At 50.6% G+C, this 23,766-nt stretch overlaps 2 protein-coding genes and 1 long non-coding RNA gene across 3 annotated transcripts; 2 read left to right on the forward strand and 1 right to left on the reverse strand.

Moving 5' to 3' along the window:
- Positions 1-756: 756 nt before the first annotated feature.
- Positions 757-9,566, reverse strand: zdhhc16a (zinc finger DHHC-type palmitoyltransferase 16a). Its single transcript, XM_056291856.1, has 11 exons — positions 9,436-9,566; positions 8,202-8,442; positions 7,873-8,067; positions 7,677-7,765; positions 7,534-7,562; positions 4,752-4,885; positions 4,487-4,570; positions 4,234-4,319; positions 3,964-4,087; positions 1,689-1,759; positions 757-1,553 (listed from the first exon to the last, which is right to left on the reverse strand). Exons 2-11 carry the CDS (start codon positions 8,433-8,435, stop codon positions 1,451-1,453), a joined length of 1,149 nt encoding a protein of 382 aa, XP_056147831.1. The 5' UTR covers positions 8,436-8,442; positions 9,436-9,566; the 3' UTR covers positions 757-1,450.
- A 118-nt stretch (positions 9,567-9,684) lies between these two features.
- mettl18 (methyltransferase 18, RPL3 N3-histidine) lies at positions 9,685-12,196 on the forward strand. The gene is made up of 2 exons (XM_056292129.1): positions 9,685-10,010; positions 10,337-12,196. Exons 1-2 carry the CDS (start codon positions 9,909-9,911, stop codon positions 11,309-11,311), a joined length of 1,077 nt encoding a protein of 358 aa, XP_056148104.1. The 5' UTR covers positions 9,685-9,908; the 3' UTR covers positions 11,312-12,196.
- Positions 12,197-13,385: 1,189 nt separating this feature from the next.
- On the forward strand, positions 13,386-16,347 carry LOC130122868 (uncharacterized). The gene is made up of 2 exons (XR_008811273.1): positions 13,386-13,737; positions 15,214-16,347. It is a non-coding gene; the product is annotated as an uncharacterized LOC130122868 (long non-coding RNA).
- Positions 16,348-23,766: the final 7,419 nt, after the last annotated feature.

Below are 23,766 nucleotides of genomic sequence, written 5' to 3' on the forward strand. Positions count from 1 at the left end.
TTCCAAGACCATGACGTAACGGAAAAGCTGCTTTTTTGGCCAACATGGTAAAAATGATCCTTGAGCGGCAGTACTTCTCATCCCAGACCCGGACCGCCACGCAGGCCTGCAGCGAGCATGCTCGTGCCCTTTGTGAAGTGGCTGCTGTATGAAGAGGTTACGGAGAGTGTGCACCCCCCCCCCCTCACCCTTTTCTCCCCAATTGTATCCGGGGGAGGGCTGCAGACTACCACGTGCCTCCTCCGATACATGTGGAGTCGCCAGCCGCTTCTTTTCACCTGACAGTGAGGAGTTTCGCCAGGGGGGGACGTAGCGCGTGGGAGGATCACGCTATTCGTCCCCAGCCCCCCCCCCCCCGAACAGGCGCCCCGACCGACCAGAGGAGGCGCTAGTGCAGCGACCAGGACACAGACCTACATCCGGCTTCCCACTCGTAGACACGGTCAGCTGACTTCCGGTTTCTACTGCGGCGGTCACACCAGTTCCCTGTATCGCCACGCACCCGCTGCAGCAGAAAGCGGAAGTCAGTGGACTACAGTTATGCAGAGCGTAGGGACACGCCCCACCGAGCCGAACGCGACACGGGGATTCGAACAGGCGACCCTCATTTTTGGTAGGCAACGGAATAGGCCCGCCACGCCGCCCGTAGCCTGTGTCACTTTGACAATAACGGAACAAAGACACGAGGCACGACCGCTTTCTTAAAAACCGTATTAAGATATTTTAATATATTAAAAATACAGATGTGCGGTCAGTGTTCTGCTGTTGGGTAGGGGGGGGGTGGGGGTGGGGGGTGGAGAGTGCGTAGTTGGAGAATGAAAATGTAAATGAGACGGGCTGGAGAGACACGTCATCTGCATGGGGTGGCCATATTGCACCAATAACTGGGAAAAAAACCACACAAAAAAAACCCCAATAAAAACACAACACGTTGACCCCCCCCGGCTTCGAGTTGCACATTTTCTTTGGCTGTGATCGAGTTACCGCTCAGGGACCTGCATCGAACTATGATTCAAGAAGTCCTACGCAAAAAGAAAAGAAAAGAAAATCCCACTGTGGTTGCTGAGCCATTTGATCACACAGTCATTTAGGTCCAACAACATGTCAGTGATTTTGAAGAGCATCACACCCGTGACCCACACGATGCCGTGAGTCAGATTAGCCCCGGGGAAAAAAACACCCCCAAAACAAAGCCCACCCACGGTGAAAAAGCGAACCCGTTGCGTGTCCACAGTCATCTCGTCGTTTTTCTGTTCTGGATCTCTGAGCCATGAAACCAGATGCTGAACCGCGGGGCTGTGCAGAGGTAGCGGGGCCTAACGTCACCTGTTTCTTCGCTTGTGAGGTGGTTTTTCTTAAACCCTCTGACAGCCTCGGCGGCGGCGACGGCGGCGGCGTTGAACCAGGGCGGCGGGCTGAGTCGAGGTAGGCCGGCTTTCCGTACGGGCGGTCACACGGGCATCATGTCCTTCCTGACCGGGTACACGTCCCAGGTCAGACCGTCACCAAGGGGGGCGTGCCCGGAGGGAAGGAGCACACGTGTTACCCAGTGGCTAAAGACCAGAGAGGAAGAGGGGGAGAGGTCATTACCAATATCTGGAGACGCCACGGGGCCCGCCACCGCTAGATAGCGGCGAGGTGCTGAAATGAAAACGAATCTTTAGACAAAGGAAACGGGACAAACTTGCCTTCTCTTCTCCACCCCGAGAAAGATCTTCCAGTTGTTCAGTCTGCCGTAGTGAAAAGGGTTTTTGTACACCTGGTGGAGGAGGTTGAGAAAAGGAACAAGAGCAGGAAGAAAAAACGAGAGCAGGTCAAATCCTAGCACGTGTCTGGTCAGTGCTGGAAACTGTGGTCAGTGTGTTACAGGGAGTCAGGGTGGTGTCTATGATGTGGATTCCTGGATATTACATGTTCATGTGCAGTTTCCTGCAGTGGTCCCAGTAACGTGGTCTTGAAGCAGCATGTCACATGACCTGGCGAAGCTTCGTTATAAATGCGGTTGCACGAACAAAACTTTCCACTCACATCTCGGGGTGTTGTGATTTGAAAGAGAACTTAACTGTAATTACAGCTATTCTAATGATGCGTTAACCCCCCGACTCACTCTGTTCTGACAGGCCAAGTCACAGAGAATGGATTGAGGCCCCTTATAAGCGCCATCGTCCTGGGCACGACGTTAAACTGCAACCGCTGGGTCGTCGGTGACTCAACCGGCACCCCCACTTCAACCCTTGAGGTTGCTGTGAGGGTGGGTGGACACCCAGCAGGGCTAAAAACAAAAGGGCAGATGAGTTCCTCTGTGAACCAACAGCCACCCACACCTGGAGAGGGGATAAGGACCACAAGGTACCCCCCCCCCCCTACTGGAACACAATTGATGACTCAACCGAGACTTGTTGAGGCATCAGCTGTGCTCCTACGACCTCCATAGATTATGGAACTGATGATGACGATGATGAATTGCACATCACTTGCAACTGCTATCTGCCCCGTCTCTAGGTCCGATCCACAAAACATATTGTGCTCGTGATGTCCATCCATCCATCATCCAAACCGCTTATCCGGTTCTCAGGGTCACGGGGATGCTGCAGTCATTGGGCGGCAGGCAGGGAGACGCCCTGGACAGGCCGCCAGACCATCACAGGGCCCACAAACACACACACAGACAAACACATTCACACCTAGGGACAATTTTGTGCGGCCGATTCACCTGACCTACATGTCTTTGGACTGTGGGAGGAAACCGGAGCCCCCAGAGGAAACCCACGAAGACAGGGGGAGAACATGCAAACTCCACACAGAGGACGACCCGGGACGACCCCCGAGGTTGGACTACCCCGGGGCTCGAACCCAGGACCTTCTTGCTGGGAGGCAACTGCGCTAACCACTGCGCCACCATGCCGCCCCAGAAGGCTATTGTACTGTACTGTATTTTTAATGATTAATGATAGTTTTGTCATGTATTTAAACTCTTGGCTATGAAATAACTTGTATGTAGAACCGTAAGATGTCTGTGGGTTGACAAACTGATACAAAAGCGAACTGCTGAGTCTCTCAGTTAAGTGCTTTGGTTAGAAGCATCTGTGAGTTATGACGATCTCATGTGAATGAACCGGTTACTCTTAAGTCAGCGTTTCCCAACCCAGTCCTCAAGGACCCCCTATCTTGCAGATTTTCTTTGCGACCCTGAATAGGTACCTGTTTGTAGTTATTCAACAAATCAGCAATGAGTTATGTCAGAGTTTGCACACCTTGCATAATTAAGTGCTGTGAGATGATTGGTTGAGTAAGTACAGGCAGAGCTACCTATGCAGGGTTACAATGAATATCTGCAGGATGGGGGGTCCTTGAGGACTGGGTTGGGAAACGCTGCTCTAACTGACCCCCTGGTTGACGGTGAGTGAGGACGTGTCTGTGTGTAGCCTACGTTGGACTGTCTTCCAGGGACCTCTTACATCCAACAGCCATCCGACCCACGCCAACCCTGAACTGGATTAATTTTTTATTTTCATCTTGATATGCTCTGTTGATCCCCGTGGGGAAATTCTTCCTCTGCATTTAACTCCTCCTAGCTGTGTAGCTAGGAGAGCCGCCGTGCAGCGCCCGGGGAGCGACTCCAGTTCGTCTTGCCACGCCTCGGTCAGGGTCACAGACAGGAGTATTAACCCTAACATGCATGTCTTTCTGATGGTGGGGGAAACCGGGGCACCCGGAGAAAACCCACCACAGACACGGGGGAGAACATGCAAACTCCACACAGAGGACGACCCGGAATGACCCCCAAGGTTGGACAACCCCGGGGTTCAAACCCGGGACCCTCTTGCTGTGAGGCGACGGTGCTAACCACCGGGCCACTGTGCTGCAAATTTGGCGAATTCTAAATAATTTAATAAATTACAATAATGTGGCAGAAACCGAGTCAAGAGACCTACAACCGAATGTGGGTGTGCGCACGCTCACCTTCCCCCGTTTGGCCATGCGTTTCGTCTCTTTGATATTGATGTGTCTCTCGATGCTGGTCTCGCCTCTGGATATCAGCACCGCATGCCAGACTGTCAGACACCCGAGCGCCACTCCCACCGTGCTGGAAAGGCCAGGCACACCGCGTCAGCTTTCATCAACCAGCTACTCCACAAATAACAGTACGAGGCGGTATGTGGAATGTACGTGGCGAGCGGCGACATGACCTGGGTAGTAAAACCATCTGACGGGGCGTCACAAATACTTCACCTGGTAAGCACCCACATGTAGATGATGCTCTTATGAATCATCTTGTCCTTGTAGGTGTAGGCCGGCGAGGGCGTCTGATAATGGGTCTGGACCGGAGCGCACACAGTAAAAAAAACAACAAATGACTTCAGTCCGCCGCCTAAAAAGGAAACATTGCTTCATAATGGGTGTGTGGATGGGTGTGTGGATGGGTGTGTGGATGGGTGTGTGGATGGGTGTGTGGATGGGTGTGTGGATGGGTGTGTGGGAGTACCTGGCCAGAGGGAAGAATGCCGATGAGCGGTCCCATTCCCGTCACCGGAATCCCTGGCTTTTCCATACCCGTGTGTTTGAAGCGCTAGTCAGACCGACCCGGATGCACACAGCCCGGACCGGGACGGGAGAGTCCCAAGTTATGAGACCCAGAATCCCCAGAAAACACATAGAACAAAAACACAACCCTAATGAGCCACATCAGGCCAGACACCGCGCTGACCAACCAAAAGTCCGGCAGTTTGACGGGAGTCCCGATTTCTCACCTCGAGGGTGTTGTAAGCATCCAGGAACAGGTTCCTGCCGCTGATACTACAGTAGACACAGCCCATGGTCATGAACAGGCAGAAGGAGAAGAAGTAGCGGTGGTTAAAGTGTCCCACGCAGTTGTTCAGCCAAGCTGCGGCGTTCACAATTAAGGAGCTATCAACGCCTGGCGTGTTTTCCTCGTCCCCCGCCATCGCGACCCTATGTTCTCCTACGCTACAGCCGCTCATACCCCTACTCCACAAGACCCCATCAGCTCTGCTCATCACAACACGGCTCGTTTCCACAGTCCCCCCCCTGCCCTGGTGCGACCACGCTGTGACTGTCATGGCTAACCATGTGAGGAGAGACTTGGCGAGGACGTGCCGACGCCACCGAGGAGGACACTCGCTCTCACGGTCTTAAGCCCCCCCCCCCCCCCCCCAGTTGTATCCAGCCAATTACCCCACTCTTCCAAGCCGTGCCGGTCGCTGCTCCGATACATGTGGAATCGCCAGCCGCTTCTTTTCACCTGACAGTGAGGAGTTTCGCCAGGGGGACGTAGCGCGTGGGAGGATCACAGTATTCCCCCCCGGTTCCCCCTCCCCCCCCCGAACAGTTGCCCGACCGATCAGGAGGAGGCGCTAGTGCAGCGACTCGGATACATACCCACATCCGGCTTCCCACCCGCAGACACGGCCGATTGTGTCTGTAGGGACGCCCGACCAAGCCGGAGGCAACACGGGGACTCGAACTGGCGATCCCCGTGTTGATAGGCGACGGGATAGACCGCTACGCTACCCGGACGCCCCCACGGTCTGAAGTCTACCAGCATGTGTGTACTGTAGGAGGTGTTGTGCAGCGGCCGGTTACTGCTCTTTACAAGTTGTCCGCTACACCCTTCCTCTCTTTGTTCTAGCGCTCTCCGGAACAGTCTTCTGTCACCACATCACCAGAGATCCCCTCACGCTAGCCAGACTCTGACGTGTACATGACGTCAGAGGTCAAGACAGTGAGCAGAGGAGGGCCTCTGTAGCCGAAGGGTTACGGCACATGCCACACAGCCACATGGTCGCAACTGCCGTCAGTTCAACTCCAGATGGCGACCTTTGTTGTAAGTCATACCGATTTCTCTCTCTCCAACATGTCCCGTCTGCCTCTACACTCTTGCCATCTAATAAAGGTATAAAATGCCCAAATAATCCAGGGAAGGAAGTCACAGAAAGTGGAATCGGTTCCTCTGGACACAACGTGTACCGAAACGCTTCATCACTCATCTAAGTGACCTCTTCGGTCTCACCTGACTGCAGGGTACCCCCACCCTTATAAACAGCTGATGAGAGTCAGCGTGAGAGAGGGTTTGACTCTCATCATCCACCGGAGCACAAACTAGGAGCCATCAGGACGCTGCGCCACCGAGCTGACGTCCCCACCGACACAGCGGCCGGGGAAGGGGACAAATCCCACCTTAAACAGGCCCTGGTTAAGTGTGGTTATACTAACTGGGGGTTTGTCAAAGCCAGGAAGACGCCCAAACAGCGCACCAGCCGATAGAAGAGAGGAGGACAATAGCTGTATAAGCATAAACCAGCGGTGATTCTGTATGTGGTGGGAGTGTCGGAACAGTTGAGACATGTATTTTCCAAACACCGTGTCTCAGTTACTTTCAAACCCCACAAAACGCTGCGCCAGAAATTGTTCCACCCCAAGAATCAGGTCCCTCGGCACAAACAGAGCAATATCGTGTACACTGTTGTGTACTGTGTTGTGTAAGTGCTGGGAGGATGCTGTGAATTGCACATCGGGGAAGCCAAACAGACGCTGGCCAAGAGGATGACACAACACAGGGGCGCTAACACGTCAGGCCAGGGCGCAACAGTCTACACCATCTGCAGGCCAGGGCCAGTCTTTCAGGGATGAGGATGTGCACATCCTTGATAGGGAGGAACGCTGGTTTGAACGGGGGGTCAAAGAGGCCATCTATGTGAAGAGGGAACGACCATCGCTGAACCGGGGGGGGGGCTAAGAGTACATCTGTCGCCATCTTACAATGCTGTGATTGCAACCATTCCCCGATTCTCTATAAATAGTACACATGGCCACTGTAGCGCTAGTTAATGGTCAGGGTAATTTGCATATGAAACTGATCGTGGATTTGGGTCGTCATGCCATGTATCGTTTATAAGGGTGGGATACCTGCAGTCAGCTGAGACTGAAGAGGCCACTTAGATGAGTGATGAAACGTCGCTCTCTCAATAAACGTTGTGTCCAAATGAACTGGTCCAACTTTCTGGGACCAAAAAAAAAAAAAAAATCTTAAAAAAAGAGACCGAGTAGAGAAAGGTGGCCAGGTGGGCTTCTCCTAAACCACCCCTTAGACCAGTCTATATTGACAGGTGAGAGGGTATCAGTGTGAGCGACAGTCAAGCTGCTAGCCACCAATGACAACACCTCCCTCACTGTCAACGGCACTGTAGGTAAACCAGGGAGCAGCATCTGATGATGACGTTTAATCCAATGGCCAACAGACATTAAAACAACAGCCCCACATTGCTGTCCCCCTTGTATCAGGGCCATGATGTGACTTAGTTATAAAACCAAAATTTGTCCCATTTAATGTGACTATCATGAGGAATTATGTCAAATACTACCATAATAGCACAATAAACCCAAGATGTACATATCTATACTGGTACTTTGATTTATATGCTCCATATCGCTCATCTCATTTGCTACCTTAAAGAAAAAGCAACTGGGGAAACGTCGGAACCAAAGGAAAATAGTTGTATAACAAAAGGATACGACAGTGATGATCCATTTTGAGAATGCAACTGTGAAGTACAAACAAAACGTCCAGGTTTATCGACTTTTGAAACATACTGCTGAGGGCAATGACTAACCATTGGCAACGGGTCAATGTCAGAGAACAAAGGACAATGACTCACCTGTTACAGATGCCACAGTGATGTGTCCTGGCTGGTTTAGGAATGATGCATTTCTTACACACAGACACAAATGGAACATCGTTTTTTACCTGAGAGAAAGACACAAATCACAAGGACAGTCATGTGCTGCGGCAGCCAGACTGGTCCTGCTAACGGCTTTGTCTGACGCTGCTGAGACACTAAGCAAACATCTTACCGTCGGGGGAAATCCAGGGGAGGTCTTGGTAGCTTTGTAGTAGTGGAAGGCGATCATAACAAGGTTCCAGTGTCCGTAACAAAGGTGCCATGCTATCCACGCCAGAGAGTAGGTGTTGAGAACCAGCGGCAGCAGAACCACATAGGCGATCAGCACGATGGAGCTGGTCAGCACCACCACCAGACATACAAACACCTGAGAATCACAGATCAGAGGGAGGAAGTAGCTTTACGGAGACTAATGGCATGTTCAGAAACACTACTGTCTGTTCGAATGTTCGTGCTTGCACATGCATGCACACGTGCACGCACACACACACACACACATACCGTCCCAAACCAGCGGGTGACATGTTCAACGGTCCAGAAGACTGGCTCGAAGACTGAGTCGAAGACTACATCGGAGTTGGTAAGGGAGTTGAAGTAAAGCGACTTGAACATCAGTCTCATGTAGGCCCATGTTTCTCTTAGCCACAGGGGGAGCCTGCTCCGACCTCGCCTCGCACACACCCGTAACCTCAGACAGCAAAACAAGTGGAGCAAGGAGCCGGGCCACCACCGCATCCTGCCTCTGAAATATACACAACACACATACTTTTAAAAACAGACCAAGGGATAATACCCCTGAGAAATAATGTTATGTCCTCTCCTCTGGCCTCATGAGGAAGTGGCCGTTGGGTATGCAGGAAGGATAATGGACACGCGCCTCTTAAATACATTTAGGCTTATGTTGGGTTATAGGGCCGACCTATACATCAATCTTCCGCGATGGGAATGAAATGACTGACCTGAAAATGTTATCATGTGGAGTAGAATCTCAAGATTTAAAATTTGGGATTCGGGAGTCAGTCAGTTCATGTCTACGACAGTTTCTGAGGCTGCCACCATCATAATAGGATCTTATGCCAGCCGATGCTTTTTAATAGCTCTAAACTACAACTAGCTCTATAGGCTGAGGTGGGGAAAAAAAAGCACTATCACGAGTTTCCACTCATAAACTGCCTTACGATATCTGATGAATCTAATATTAGAGAGGTCACAAATAGAAAATGTGCACGGAGATGACAAAACCACAGGCTGGTTCAAGCATGTCTTTAAAACTTAAAAAGCTGAAAAATAAACACACACACACACACACACACACACACACACACACACACACACACACACACACACGACCTTGCTTTTCTACATTCCAGTCTACTGAAGAAAGAGACAGGGTGGAGTCTGCACCGGAGGCCACCCTGGGTGATAGGGGCAGTCTATGGGGTCTGGCATGGTGTTTTCAAGGGCCAACAGCAGCATTCAGCCCCACCTCAACATCTGGCATCATAGAAAGGCCGCTTACATCTGTTAACAAATCCATGACCGACCTTTCAGCCCCCTGAACACCGAAAATCACCATCAAGCAATCCTGGACAACATGCAAGAGAGGCTGCACAGCTCCTAAATCCCTGTTGCTTTCAGGCCCCCTGCTCCCCCATTCAAAGCTCTAACGGCCCCCGGGAGCTGCTCCTCATCGTTTACACAGTAAACTCCGCATTTCCGTAAAGGGAATACTCACTCTCTAAAACCGCACGCGATCGTCCAAGGCCAGAGCACCCGTCGACGTTATCATAACGACGCCGAAATACGACTATAGCCGCACATTCACGGACAGTCGGATGAGCGCTTCGGACAGCCATAAATTCTGAGCCGCGACCGACGCGCCTGCGCAGAAGACGCAATGCATTCTGGTAAAGCGAGTCCGGAACGAGTCGAAACCGGTTCCCTTTCTTCCCCCCCCCCCCGCCCCCGTTGGCTTTTTCTTCGCGTATTCAAACGCGTCGTGTTATTTCACCCGTCCTCTACGCTAGTTTATAAACCAACGCGTTTATTTAAACTTGTTTTCTATTTTTTAAATGATGCGCCGTCGTTGAACGCCGGCTTCCGTTTTAGCAGACTCGCGGGTATTGTAGTTCTCGCGCGCGCGCTCGCGCCGGTTCTCTAGTTCGCTCACATGTGTGCGGTTGTTAGCGTCGTTAGCTAAGCTACATAATGTCGTTTAGCTTCAACTTCGATGTGCGCGCACAGACAGTTGGCTCAAACGACGGGGGCGAAGACGACCCGCAAACTGGGAAGGCAGATCATGCTAACGCTGTAAGTAGATGGCCACTAAGTAGGTACATTAGCCACTCCCAGCTAGCAAGCAGGCGACTCTGGACCCTTGGTGAACAGCCCCCAGTTTATACTTTGCTATCACGCCACAATACTCGGATATTCCACTCATGTGTTACTCATTATTATGTCTGTTTTCAGCTAATGGCTTTTTAAGCTAACTCCTTGTCGGTTCGTTTGTTCAGTTAGAAAGCCATGGGATATGGAAAGGGTCTCTTGAAAAGTGCTATATAAATGTAGTGATTATTAGTAGTAGTAGTATTTATCACTATTATATTCTCTAACCGTGTATGTATTTGTATTTTCAGACCGCAGAGAGCGCCAAGCAGTCGGAGCTAGTCAAAGATGCCAAAGAACATTTTCCACCACTGGATCTGCGTTGCCTTTTTGTGAATGCAGTCCCTGAAACAGTTACCATAGGCTCCCTTCCACCGCTCCACTTCCTGAACGAGACAGTGTTTGAGAAAACCTCCTCGGACAGAGAGGATGGGGAGAAGATACTCGCTTGCACGGCTGAACAGCGGTCTGATCTGATCTCTGGAGTCTATGAGGGTGGGTTGAAGGTGTGGGAGTGCACTTATGACCTCCTGGAGCTGGTTGAAAGAGACGGAGAGACGTTTGGAGGGAAGAGGGTTTTGGACCTGGGGTGTGGGGCTGGGTTGCTGGGGATACTGGCTTTGAAGAGAGGCGCCACACAGACCCACTTCCAGGATTACAACAGCACAGTTATCGAACACCTCACACTGCCAAATGTGCTCCTGAATTGTCAGGGGGATGATTTGGAGAGCGAAGATGATGAAGAAGAAGACAAGGGAAAGGCAAAGAGAAAGAAGGGGGGTGAATGTAAGAATAAAGTGAGAGATGAGGAAAGACAGGAGGTAATGAACGATGGCCCAACAGCTAAGAAAAGAGCCCCAGACCAAACCCAACACTCTTCATTGAATAAGTGTCGTTTCTTCTCCGGTGACTGGACCACTTTTCTTGCTTTGGTAATGAAGGAGGACCGTCCACCCAAATATGACATTATATTCACATCAGAGACTATCTACAACACAGACTACTACCCCGCACTGCATGACACCCTCCACAGACTGCTCGCCCCAGATGGACTGGTCTACCTGGCAACCAAATCCCATTACTTTGGGGTTGGGGGTGGACTATACTTGTTTGAAAGATTTGTGGAGCAGAGAGGTGTTTTCTCCATGCAGCACCTGTGGGATTTGGACGAGGGCCTTCAGAGACATGTAATGGGCCTACGCTTCGGAAACGCAAAGGCGCCCTGATTTACTGCTCCACCCATGCATTTTCAGTATATGCCTCCATTGGGTGCACTTTAACATTTAGACGAATTCTGTAACTCGATATCTTGAGCAAACGGTGGTTGCTTAGAATTGAGCGGTAACACAAGAGTGTAAAACCAAGGATTGTAATGGAGGGCGCACTCGGTTTCGAAATGGTATGGTTTATTCATATCAAATGTTTCGGTTCACATTTTAAGAAAATGTCATATCACAGACCACCTAGACTCACAGGAGCCAAAATAAAAACATGTTTTGATGCTGTTTCACTGTGTGCTATTTGTGTGCGATATGTTGCCCCACCAATCAAAAGGAGGCGGAGCGAGAATGAAAAATGCACTCTCATCCTGGATTTGCTCTTTGGTAACTTGCACACTCTCTCACTTCCTATATGGACATTCAAATATGTCTGCCAGTAACTGAAGTGCAGTTGAAAGGGGCTGTTACAGGTCTTCACATGCATGGGAAGGAAAAGGAGGAAATGGGCTCAGTGACCTTTGCGAGTGATTTCCCCAGTGTTCAAACAGCGGTATGAAAGCCTGGCTTGTTTCTGAAGTCCGGCGCAAAATGTCAATTGCAACCTATCCCACCGGCCCAAGGATGTAGCTTGAAAGTGGATTCTCCAGTCATTGCACATCGCTGGTGGTTCTCTATGGGATCTCTGTACCTCTCATCAGTGTTCCCTGTCCAGTGTTTCTCGGAGTTATGGGGGTTTGCGGTTATTTGCTTCCAGACCCAGGTTTTTGCGCCTGGGCCCATTTGAGCGTCGGCTCCATTAGGCACTGCAGCCCAACACGTCCTGTGGGGCTTCACCTTCAGTTTCTGTCGTTTTCCTGAACTAATAAACATACATCCAGAAAGCACACTGGGTTTTCCATACCCCGAAAAAAAAGGATGTCCCAGATACACCAGGAACACACCATTTTGGAATTTTGTGCTTATTCACATCCTCCAAATGTTAGAGGAGGAACCTACATAGTTTCTGAAGGTGAGCGGCTCTGTGTTGGAATGCCCTATTTTTCCGCACCGCAGAAACTCACTGAGCCAAACAGAGAGCAGGGTTTTTTTTTTTGTGGGGAAGTATGATTGCAGATCACTATCCCTTCAAGCTCCGTAGATTGTCCTTTTCAACCCTAGTTGACCGGGTAGATAAGATTAGGAAGACCACCGACGAGGGCTGAGGTCATGATGTTTCCATGTGCAGTTTTATTGAGTCAGTTTGGCCTTCCAGGCTTGGTGAGCCACACGGCTTGGTGTTTACCGTACCCGTCACACGGCCTCCACGCCAGCGCTCCTTAAAGTGGACCGTCAGGCGAAGAGGGTTTTTGTAGAGAGAGTCTGTATTATCTGGACACGGCCTCATCCGAACACTTAGCAAGAAAACGTGACTTGATTTACACCGACACCCCTTTTATTGGATCTAGTCTCGAGCAGGCCCCCGAGCCATGCGGATCATTCCTCGAAACCTACTGGTCCAGTGGCTGAAACGTGACTACGCGTCAACACCGTCGGAGCGCTGACAGGATTTCCATGAGCACTTTATGAAACTGCTAAAAAAAGAAAAACAAAAAAAAGAGGGTTTGAGGTCAAACAGCTTAGAGAGGAGGCGCAACCTTCAACACTTACATCCGAAAAGTCAAGAAAACAAGAAAAGGCCCAGCTGATTCTACTTTCGTTTCCATATCATGTGAACATAGTGATGGGTATCACTGTCAGATCCGCGCGCGCGCGCGCGCGGCGCGTCACCGCCGCTCCCTCGCAGCAGCTGTTCACATCCTGTGGGGGAATTCCTGCTTCCTCCAGAGCAGCCGTTCCCCCGCCGCGCGTTATGGGAACGGGGGGGGGGGGGGCGGGGCCAGACTGGACGGTTTTCCTCGGAACTATTAGGTGTTGATTCGGTAAGGGGGCGTGATGCTCACTCCCACCGCTTCCTCCTTACTGGGAAGTGACTGTCGGGCTTACCGTACGGAGGGAGTGCATGAACAACAAGGCAGGCGGGGAGGAGGGGGGAGGAGGAGGAGGGAGGAGGGAGGCTGATGCTGACGTGAAGGTGGCGGTATTTAAGGTTCCCGTGCCGAGTGTCGGGCAGTATTGCTGGCTCCTTCCCGGTGGCCTGGAGAGGGGAGGGAAGGGGAAAGGAGGGGGGGGGGCCGAGAGACCTGGCAGGGCGAGCGGACCACGCAGGTGAACCGGCCGGAGACGTACCACGGCCCGTGCGTATCCCAGCCAGACCGGACGGCCCCCCTGCTGGTGCCATGCTAGGACTTGTTTTTCTTGTCGTTTGTCACTGAGACTGGAATACTTTCTGTGCCAGGCGAGAGAACAGCCCCTGGAGATGAGAAATAACGGGTAAAAGAAAGGCTAAACCCAAGCTGTGGGGAAGTGAGCTCGCACAGACCGAGTACTGAAAGGTAAGCTTAGGGACGTAGATGTAAGATGTTGATGTTTTTCACCCACTTTGGGTTCGGAGCACTTCCCTGCCTCCAGCCAGCCAGCCAGCCAGCCAGGCTGCCAGCCAGGCTGGCTTTCCAGCGCTTCTCTCGCTTCCGAAGGTTCACTGAAGGAAGGTTCACTAAAGTTCGGTTCAGTTAAGTACGGGTCAGTAAAGTTCGGTTCAGTTAAGTACGGGTCAGTAAAGTACGGTTCAGTAAAGTTCGGTTAAGTAAAGTACGGTTCAGTAAAGTTCGGTTAACTAAAGTACGGGTCAGTAAAGTTCGGTTCAGTAAGGTACGGGTCAGTAAAGTTCGGTTCAGTAAAGTACGGTTCAGTAAAGTACGGGTCAGTAAAGTTCGGTTAAGTAAAGTACGGGTCAGTAAAGTTCGGTTAAGTAAAGTACGGGTCAGTAAAGTTCGGTTCAGTAAAGTTCAGTTCAGTAAAGTTCGGTTCAGTAAAGTACGGGTCAGTAAAGGAAGCGTCCCGTGGACTCGTGGGAAACGAGTTCTCGGGACTGGACACAAATGAAGTTCATTTACTCGCCTCCCCCTCGAACACACCGGATGCCGGTGTGTTCGGAGCCCGGATCCGTCCGAACCAAGCGGTCTTCACCGGAACAGAAGATGAGCACGCACCCCTTCATCTTCACTTACCGCCGCTTACGCCACCAGTCGCCCCCGCGTTAACGGACGCGACCCTCCCGTGAGGTGAAGTCCCGCTCCGGCGCGGGGAGGGGGAGGGGGCGAGAGTGGGGGAGTGAAAACTGGCTGAGCGTGGTGCTGAAGGGGGATTTTTCACGCCGTGGCGTGACTGCGTGACCGGGTGTTTCCCAGGCCGCTGCCGGGAATGTCAAGGTTTCCTGTGCATGTTCAGGTGTGGCCTTCCTCACAAACTTCAATGTGTGTATGTGTATGTGTGTGTGCGCATGCGCACACACACATACACGCCACATGAAGTCCGTCGACAGCGTGATGGTGTTTCAGAACCATTTCACTGCACCCTCCCTGTCAATATTGACTCTAGTCCTTCTACGGGTTTTGCAGAAAAGCCCCCAGTAAAGCGGCAGAACCGGGTCGCCGAACCGTAGAGGGTTCAAAGACGACAAACCGTCTGAGTCCGTCGCCTCACCGTCCCAATCACGGCCGTCCGCGCGGGAGTGATGAGTCACGCGGCGGCGGCGCCCTGACCGCAGCGCCGCGCGGCCTTATCTGCTGCACGAGCTGCAACAGCCGGCTCCCATTGCTGCGGTTGTGAAACATTTCCAGGAATTCGCAAGTTAAGTTGGATGGCCCATCTTCAGCTGCAGCATTTTTTTATTCCTGTTTTTTTTTGTTTGGCGGGGGGGAAGGGGGGGGCTCAGCGCAGGAGCGGGTAGCGCAAAAGTTTAAACTTGTATATTAATTTGGGAGAGGGGGGGGGGAATCATTGTAATTCTAAACTTTTGTGCTTCACAGATAACAGCCGAGGAGGTGTGTTTGTGGAAAGGCGGTCACGGTTTCAGTTGTGTCATTCCCCCCCCCACCCCGGCTGCGACCTGAACGGACCGGTTTGGTCCGGTGACCCCTGACTGACGGGTGAGGTCATAGCGGTCTTCTGTCATGAACTCTGGTTCAAACCACCTTAGGTGACTAACAGGTGACAACACCACCCCGCCGCGGTTCGTCCGGCTTGGTCGGGCGTGTCTGCGGGGTGGGAAGCCGGATGTGGGTACGTGTCCTGGTCGCTCCTCTGGTCGGTCGGGGCTCCTGTTCGGGGGGGGGGTGGTGTGATCCTCCCACGCGCTACGTCTCCCCCTGGCGAAACTCCTCACCGTCGGGTGAAAAGAAGCGGCTGGCGACTCCACATGTATGGGAGGAGACATCTGGTAGTCCGCAGCCCTCCCCGGATCGGCAGAGGGGGCGGAGCAGCGACCGGGACTGCTGGGAAGAGTGAGGTGATTGGCCAAGTACAGTTGGGGAGAATCAAAGATGACTAAGAGGTGACATCATCCTTCCACCACCTTTCTTTAGAAATGGGGAAGGCCACGGGCCGTTCAAACTCACCCTGTTGTTCAATAATGTTCCTGTCGCTGGTGTAAACTGCTGGTGTCGACCTCAGATGGTCCGATTTTGATTCTGTGTCTTCATATGATCAATAGCTACATGTTTTTGGAGCGCCTTTACTGTCATTGTGTGTGACTTTTGAGGGACGAGACGCTCGGACGGCGGAAGGCGGGTGGACGAAGGCCGCACACGAGAAGTGCTCTGCCATGAGAACTGAATTCCATAGATGGCGGCTCCTTCAGGTGGACATCTATGGACTCAGTTCTTTTGCTATGGTGCCTGGTGATCGTCGCAGCTGCAGAAGATGGTCCACCGGAACGCCTCCCTGCTGCGCTTGGACCGCCGCCACCAGCTCCTACAGTCACACAGCGGTGTCGTGATTCACCTTTAGACGACGAGGAAGCTGCGTTCAAACATGAGCGCAAATATTGTGACGTCGTTGTTATTGCATAAGTCCAGCACATTTTTGATTTGCTTGTCAGAATAACGTCCACTGGTGGTGCAGATGTTTACAAGCTGTTGCTAAATAAACATAATTACAACAAATACTTTCTCTCTTGCCCATCTTGGTTCATTAGCGTTTCATCCGTCGCTGGGCTGAGGCGCTTTGCTTTCTTTTGTCGATTGGAGACTGGTCATCATATGAGGTAGGTAAACGGAGGTGGTAGAAGCGGGACGGTGTTCAAGTGGAAGGGATTCATAGGTATTTGAGGACTGTACAATTTGCATGTCACGCTCAACCCACACGTTCGGGATCACATCGTCTGTAAAGAGCGAAGAACGAGACATAATAACGCGATGTCAACTGAAACGGCATCGAAGGACACCCAGTGGAAGTGGTGATCGGAAGGCCTCGGTGTGAGAGTACATCCGGGCAACGGGCCCTTTGCTGAGGACCACGTTTCTTTCTTTTCAAAATATTTTTATTGAATTTTTTACCAAAAACATGAACAGGGTTGGGCACATATATGCTACACACCAATGTACAGAACAAGCAAAAACAAACACAACCCTGCGGCGGTGAGAGTGGTGACGGTGATATAGTGAAACAGCCCTTCCCCCCCCCACCCCCCCTGATTATCTGGAATAAGTCTAAGGCACAATGTCTAGGAGTACAGAAATCAATAATGCAGCTGTCTCCACGGAGCCAGGTGTTGTTTTTCATGTCAGGGCCCCGAGTTAAAATGAGTACCACGCTTATGTGGTTTGGGTGTTACCAAAATATGTTGAGAAGGGTTTCATAAACGTTTTCCTCTGAGCCACTGACTGAGAATCGCAGCACCTCGAAGATGAGACGGGACATTATGTCTCGAAGCCACTGACTAAGCGTGGGCAGGGCAGCATCCTCCCATTTGAGCATCTGGCCAAGCGCATGGCGCTCCGCAGATGTCAGACAAGAGTCATCTCCATCGGCAATGAGCAATAAGAGGCTCTGGGTCTGGGTTTTGCTTTAGGATTTTAGACAGGGTGTGAAAGATCTCTTTCCAGAACTTCTGTAAGTGACGGCACAGCCAGTACATTTGGATCAAGGTAGCGTCACTGTTTTCGCATTTGTCGCAAGTGGGGGAGATATCAGGGTAGATGCTGGATAACTTAACCTTGGGCACGTGGGCCCTGTGGACCACCTTAAATTGCACTAGGCAGTGTCCTGCACAGGATGAAGATTTGTGTATTGATGTGAGGATGGAATCCCATTGGTCATCGGATATATGTCCCACACCGTGTTCCCAAGCCGTTTTAACCCTATCCAGAGGTGGACATGTCAGCATGGAGATGTTTAACATTGTCCGGAGGTGGACAGGTCAGCATGGAGATGTTTAATCCTGTCCAGAGGTGGACATGTCAGCATGGAGATGTTTAATCCTGTCCAGAGGTGGACATGCCAGCATGGAGATGTTTAACCTTGTCCAGAGGTGGACAGGTCAGCATGGAGATGTTTAACCTTGTCCAGAGGTGGACAGGTCAGCATGGAGATGTTTAATCCTGTCCAGAGGTGGACAGGTCAGCATGGAGCTGTTTCTATGCTGACGATGCACCCCTCGATAGTGGGTTAAAGGAAAGAAATGTGTCAGCCGGGTTAGTGTCAGGTTCTGCAGGGAAGCAAGGTAAGATGGAGGCGCACATAATGCCTGACCTGTAAATATCGAAAGAAATGTGTTTTGGGTCAGTCGCATTTCTCAGACAGTTGACTGAAGAGGTGGAACAGCTATCTTTAAACACGTCTTTAAACCATCTGACGCCTTTCCTGTGCCCGTCCTGGAAAGCTGAGTGGTGTCGAGATGGAATGAAAAGATGATTAGAAGCAACAGGGCTCAAGGGAGAAAAATCTCTGTGGCCAAAGGACTTCCCTAACTGGGCCCGCACCTGGAGGGTATGACACACAGCCTGGTTGTCTGTTGATTTTGTTAGAGGGTAGTGGGGCGGTGAGCCAAGGAGTGCTGGGAGCGAAATGTCCGGGCATGAGCCCAACTCCAGAGATGTCCAATCTGGGCTGTTGGGCTGGAGATAAAAGCGGGCCAAGAAAGCAAGGCAACGAATGTCAGCCGCCCAGTAATAGTGATGGAAATCAGGGAGCCCCAGTCCCCCGCCCCCCCCCCTTTGAACCTCTGACGTGAGATCCTGCTTATTCGTGGCTTTTTATTTTTATTGCCATAAATATGAAGAAATAACTGAATCTAGCGAAACAAAACATGATTTTGGGGTACACACCGAAATAGATATGTAAATGTTGGTAGTATATTCATTTCTATAGGGTTTATTCGCCCGGCAGGGGGCGATGTAAGAGGGGACCACCGCAATAACGATGTTTTAAGCTGATTTAGTAGAGTCGTGACATTTTCTTTAAAAAGATTCTTGAATTTAATAAAGTAAATAGTAAATTGTGGAGTTAGAAAACAACGAGATAGGAGACGTGAGAGTAGATGTAGTCGAGGTAGTTTACTAGCTCCAACTTAGCACGTCATACATTCGACAACGACACTGAACTGAAATCTCAACCGGAAGCGGAAGTGCATTATCTGACCCCTCGCCTCTTCCCTTAAAGGTACACCGTCCTCTTAGGTGAATGTCTCTCATTATATAGATGTGGGTCACCACAAAATAGCATTTTAGGGCTAAATCGCCTTCTAAAATGATATTGTGGCGGACACTAGGGGCTGTGCCTCTCAGCCAGCTGGGCTGTGAGCTGGGGGCGTGGTTTACATCGGGGGCGTGGTTTACGTTGGGGCGTGGTTTACGTTCCCGGGCTCTCGGGCGCAGGGTTGTTCCTGTTTCGGTTTGGTTTTGGAGCCGAGGAATAAAGTTCAAAGTCGCCTTCGTCTCCTGTGTTTTTCCTCATCCTGCCACAATATTTACTTACACATTTAACAAATTGTCTCGACATGGACAAGCAGCTCAAATAAAAAACATTGTTGCCCTGTTGAAGTTCAGCTGAAGAAAGAGAAGCATTCATAGATGTATTTTAAAGATGCAAATCCTTTGGATATAACAAAAAAAAAGCAGTTAAAGTGTGAATAATACTGAACGTGTTTACAACCAGCCACAAATACACAAATACCTGTGTGAAATGGTATAATCATCTGCTGTAGTCCATATTATCCCCACTTACTCTGTGAAGAGCACAATGGATACAATGTGATAACGAACGACTTTACGCCACATATATTGCTACATTTGGTCCAGGCTGGTGTTTTCATTCTCTTGACTTCATCCTCATCATTGTCGTCGTCGTCATCGTCTGTTTCCTCTCCTTCTTCTGTGACACTTCACTCCTACTTAGTAGCAGAACCACAACACACGCACACACACACACACACGCACACAGTACTGTACCCCCATTCTGGGCAGACGTGGGTCACTCTGTTCTGGGTAAGTGTTGAACATACAACCTATTTTCAGAAAATAAAGCTCAAGCACCACGGAGATGGGCAGCAGCGCTATTGACTCACAGCAAGAAGGGTCTGGGTTCGAACCCCAGGTCGTCCCAGGTCCTTTCTGTGCGGAGTTTGCATGTTTCCTCCGGGTGCTCCGGTTTCCTCCCACCATCAAAAAGACATGCATGTTAGGGGCGTCCGCGTGGCGTGGCGGTCTATTCCGTTGTCTACCAACACGGGGATCTCCGGTTCGAATCCCCGGCGTGTCTGCGGGTGGGACGCCGGATGTGGGTATGTGTCCTGGACGCTGCACTAGCGCCTCCTCTGGTGGGTCGGGGCGCTTGTTCGGGGGAGAGGGGTGGGTGGGAATAGCGTGGTCCCCCACGCGCTACACCCCCCCTGGTGAAACTCCTCACTGTCAGGTGAAAAGAAGCGGCTGGTGACTCCACATGTATGGGGGGGAGGCATGTGGTGTTTTTGCCCGGTGCGGGATTCGATATAAGGTGTACTGCACCACAAGGCGACATCAATAACCGCTCGGCTAAAGGGTCAGACTCGTTAGCTAGGGGCTAACGTGTCTTATTAGTAGTTTACATTAGGAAGGTTGTTTTTATTCAACAACATAATTTTTCAGTAACAACCCCTATTTAACATACAGTGAGGTCATGTTTGTGGTTACACGAGCCCTGCTCTGCAGTAAGCACTTACACCTCTACGACAGCGAATAGGCTATCTGATAATAGCTATTGTAGCATGAACGTCTATCTGAGTGAATGCATTTCATATTGCTAAATGCTAACCTGCTGAACACCGACAGCTGTACTGGTTAGCCCACATGAGCTAACCAGTACAGCTGTCTACTGCATGGCACTGCGCTGTGTATGCGTGGCGTGTCTCACTAGCACACATGTAAACATCCTGCTGGACTGAACTGGGAACCGAGCTCTCTTATCTGATTGGCTCTCTTTTATGGCGCCAAACTGCCAAAATACATCTACACTGCGACTCAACTTTCGTGAAAGTTGTTCAGGAAACCCAACCCCGATGCCAGACCTTTAAACGTACTTCAGTATGGTGAGTTCACGGCATGTCTGCAACTTGGGTCAGTCTCTCACGTGTCTCTTCCTCGTCCTCCATTTGAAAGAACGCTTCTTTCAACGAGAGGTCAAATGAGGTGTCAGTCAGCAATCAGATATCAGAGGTGTCCAGTGTCCGTGTAACGATTACGGATGACTAGACTCGCTAGCCTGTTGGCTAACGGGTCGGACCCTTTAGTCGACTGGTTAATGTAGTCGCCCGTGGTGCGGGAGTCCCGGGTGCGGTGGTTCCCGGGTTGCCCCCCTCGAATTCGCTACATTGGTTTCAGAAGTGGGATGGTGAGACCGCGAGGCCACCGGAAGCGCGTGCGCCCAGAGGCGTGAGGGTCTGTTACAATTGGCACCCCATACTGTACATTCTGCACAGGTCTTCCTGATAAATTATAGGTCCACACACTCTCGCCACCTTCCCTCAGCATACCTCCCCTCTCAGGGTGAAGCTCTCAGGCCGAGGCCCAATATGTGACTGAAGCCTAGACGCTCTCGAGATGTAGATAAAACCAGAAAAAAGCAAAGGCCCTGTTCACACCTGGCATTAGCTTGAATGGTCTGATCACAAGCGTATAGGTGTGAATGCACCCAAGACGCATTGAGGACGCATTGAGATCCGATCGCTTAGACCACATTCGGAGGTGGTCTGGGCCGTATTTGGCCACGTTTTTGGTTTTTTTAGCAGTGTGTACGCGAATATGTCCTGGGCCACATTAAAGAACCACATACTCAACTGACGTCCTTTGTGTAAGCACTAGAAACAATATCCAATGGGAAAAATATCCTGCGTGATTCTGCCGAGCGCAGCGGTACTACAGAGGTGACGGACCATGCTGAACTGCAGGTAGGCTATGAAGCAGCTTTTAGGGAATAAAAACACAGGCGGGACACGTGTTTCACCAAAGCCTCCTCTGGGTTTAGTTGTTGTTGTTTTTAACCTCGTCTGTAATTTCTGACACGCATCAGACCCACAACTGTGGAAGAGCCCCCGCCCGCTTCAAGTTCAACTTCAGATTAAAATTCATTTATCAGGCGGTCTGGAATAGCGGACCAGAATAGCGGTCTATTCCGTTGCCTACCAACACGGGGACCGGCGGTTCGAATCCCCGTGTTACCTCCGGCTTGGTCGGGCGGCTCTACAGACACAATTGGCCGTGTCTGCGGGTGGGAAGCCGGATGTGGGTATGTGTCCTGATCGCTGCACTAGCGCCTCTGGTTGGTCGGGGCACCTGTTCGGGGGAGGGGGAACTGGGGGGGAATGGCGTGATCCTCCCCTCCCACGCACTATGTCACCCTGGTGAAACTCCTCACTGTTTGGTGAAAAGAAGCGGGTGGCAACTCCACCTGTATCGGAGGAGGGCGGTGTTAGTCTGCAGCCCGTGTTTATTTGCATACAGAGCAGGGAAGTCAGATCCGATCACACGTGGTCACTCCAGACGCATGCGGAGACGCATTCTAACGTCCGGTGTGATCTGTCCACTTGTGATCGGATCACCCAAGACGCATGTTAATGCCAGGCGTGAACAGGGCCGAAGCTGCAGCAGGCGCTGTTGTCAGAAACACACATGGGTAGCTGAAAGAAGGCCGGAGTGTATTGTTGCGTGCATAGAGTAGACGAGCGTGGACTCACGGCTCTGCGACACTGTAACGGAGCTGATGAGTACGAAGGAGAAATAAACCTCTCCCCCCAAAGGCAGATTTAATATAGTATATTTTATTTGTTTCAATAGTTTTTCAAGTTTTTCAAATGAAAAGTGTAAGAAACTTATGCCAAATGAAATAACTGGCAATCCCAGTACTTAGCCCACTAAGCAGCTTAAGTACCAGTAGGAGGCGCACTATACAAAGAAATAAATCATATAAAGCTGTACAATCAAGAGTAAGCTGTGGAATGGATACCCTCAACTCTCCCTATGGAGACTTGTTTACTGGTATAATAATAACAATAATAATAATAATAATAGTAGTAGTAATAATAATAATAATAATCTTCTTCTTTTGGCTTGTTCCCTGTTTCTCCGGGGTCGCCACAGCGGATATTACAGTTTCCATCGGTACCCTGTGAGGGCGCAGCACCAATGGAGGCCCTCGACCGATCCTGTATGGTCTTGTCAGTCCGCATAATGATTTGGCAAAATTTGACATCGTCATACATACGGGTGCCCTTGCTGACGCAACCACTAACCCTATGGACGGGGGCACAGGTCAAGCGCAGGTAAGAACCCGCGAACCTGGGTCGCCAGCACCGCGGGCGAGTGCGCTAGCCAGTCGACTAAAAGGTCCGACCCGTTAGCCAAGGGCTGGCGAGTCTACACATCCGTGGTCGTTACATAATAATAATAATGTAACCGGTTATTTTCTTGCCCGGTGCGGGATTCGATACGGGGTGTACTGCACCACAAGGCGACATCACTAACCGCTCGGCTGAAAGGTCAGACCCATTAGCTAGGGACTAACGTGTCTTATTAGTAGTTTACAATGATAATAATAATAATAATAATAATTGTAGCTGTCTCAAAAGTAGAGACTTGGTTTGTTATAGTTTCATTATGATTTCATAAATAATTTCATGTGATAAATATGTGATTAAGAATATAAATACAGGTTAAAAATCTTATAGTTAAAACAAGTGACTTTTACTTTGAAAATTTGTTATGATCACATGATTGCTGTATGTAGTTGCACCTACAACTACTGCATTATGGGAAAGAGAACCTCTGCCGCTGTGCTGAGACGCCATGCAAAGTTCCAAATATTCATTCCACACACGGTCTGAGAGGCGCACACGCTAACTATTTCACATTCTGTATTATTTTATGTATCCTGTCATAACTTTATGTTTGTTGATCTTGTGTGTAATTGATTTTCTATATCGTTGTTATGTTACGTTGTACAATGATGGAACCTAGCCATGTGCAGCCGTGATAGTAATTGTCGTTCTGTTGTTGTTCTTGACTTTAGTTTTCACGGTGTCTGAGGAGGCGAATGGGAGAGTAATAAACACT

Source organism: Lampris incognitus, chromosome 13, assembly GCF_029633865.1.
Source record: "Lampris incognitus isolate fLamInc1 chromosome 13, fLamInc1.hap2, whole genome shotgun sequence".
Lineage (NCBI taxonomy): Eukaryota > Metazoa > Chordata > Actinopteri > Lampriformes > Lampridae > Lampris > Lampris incognitus.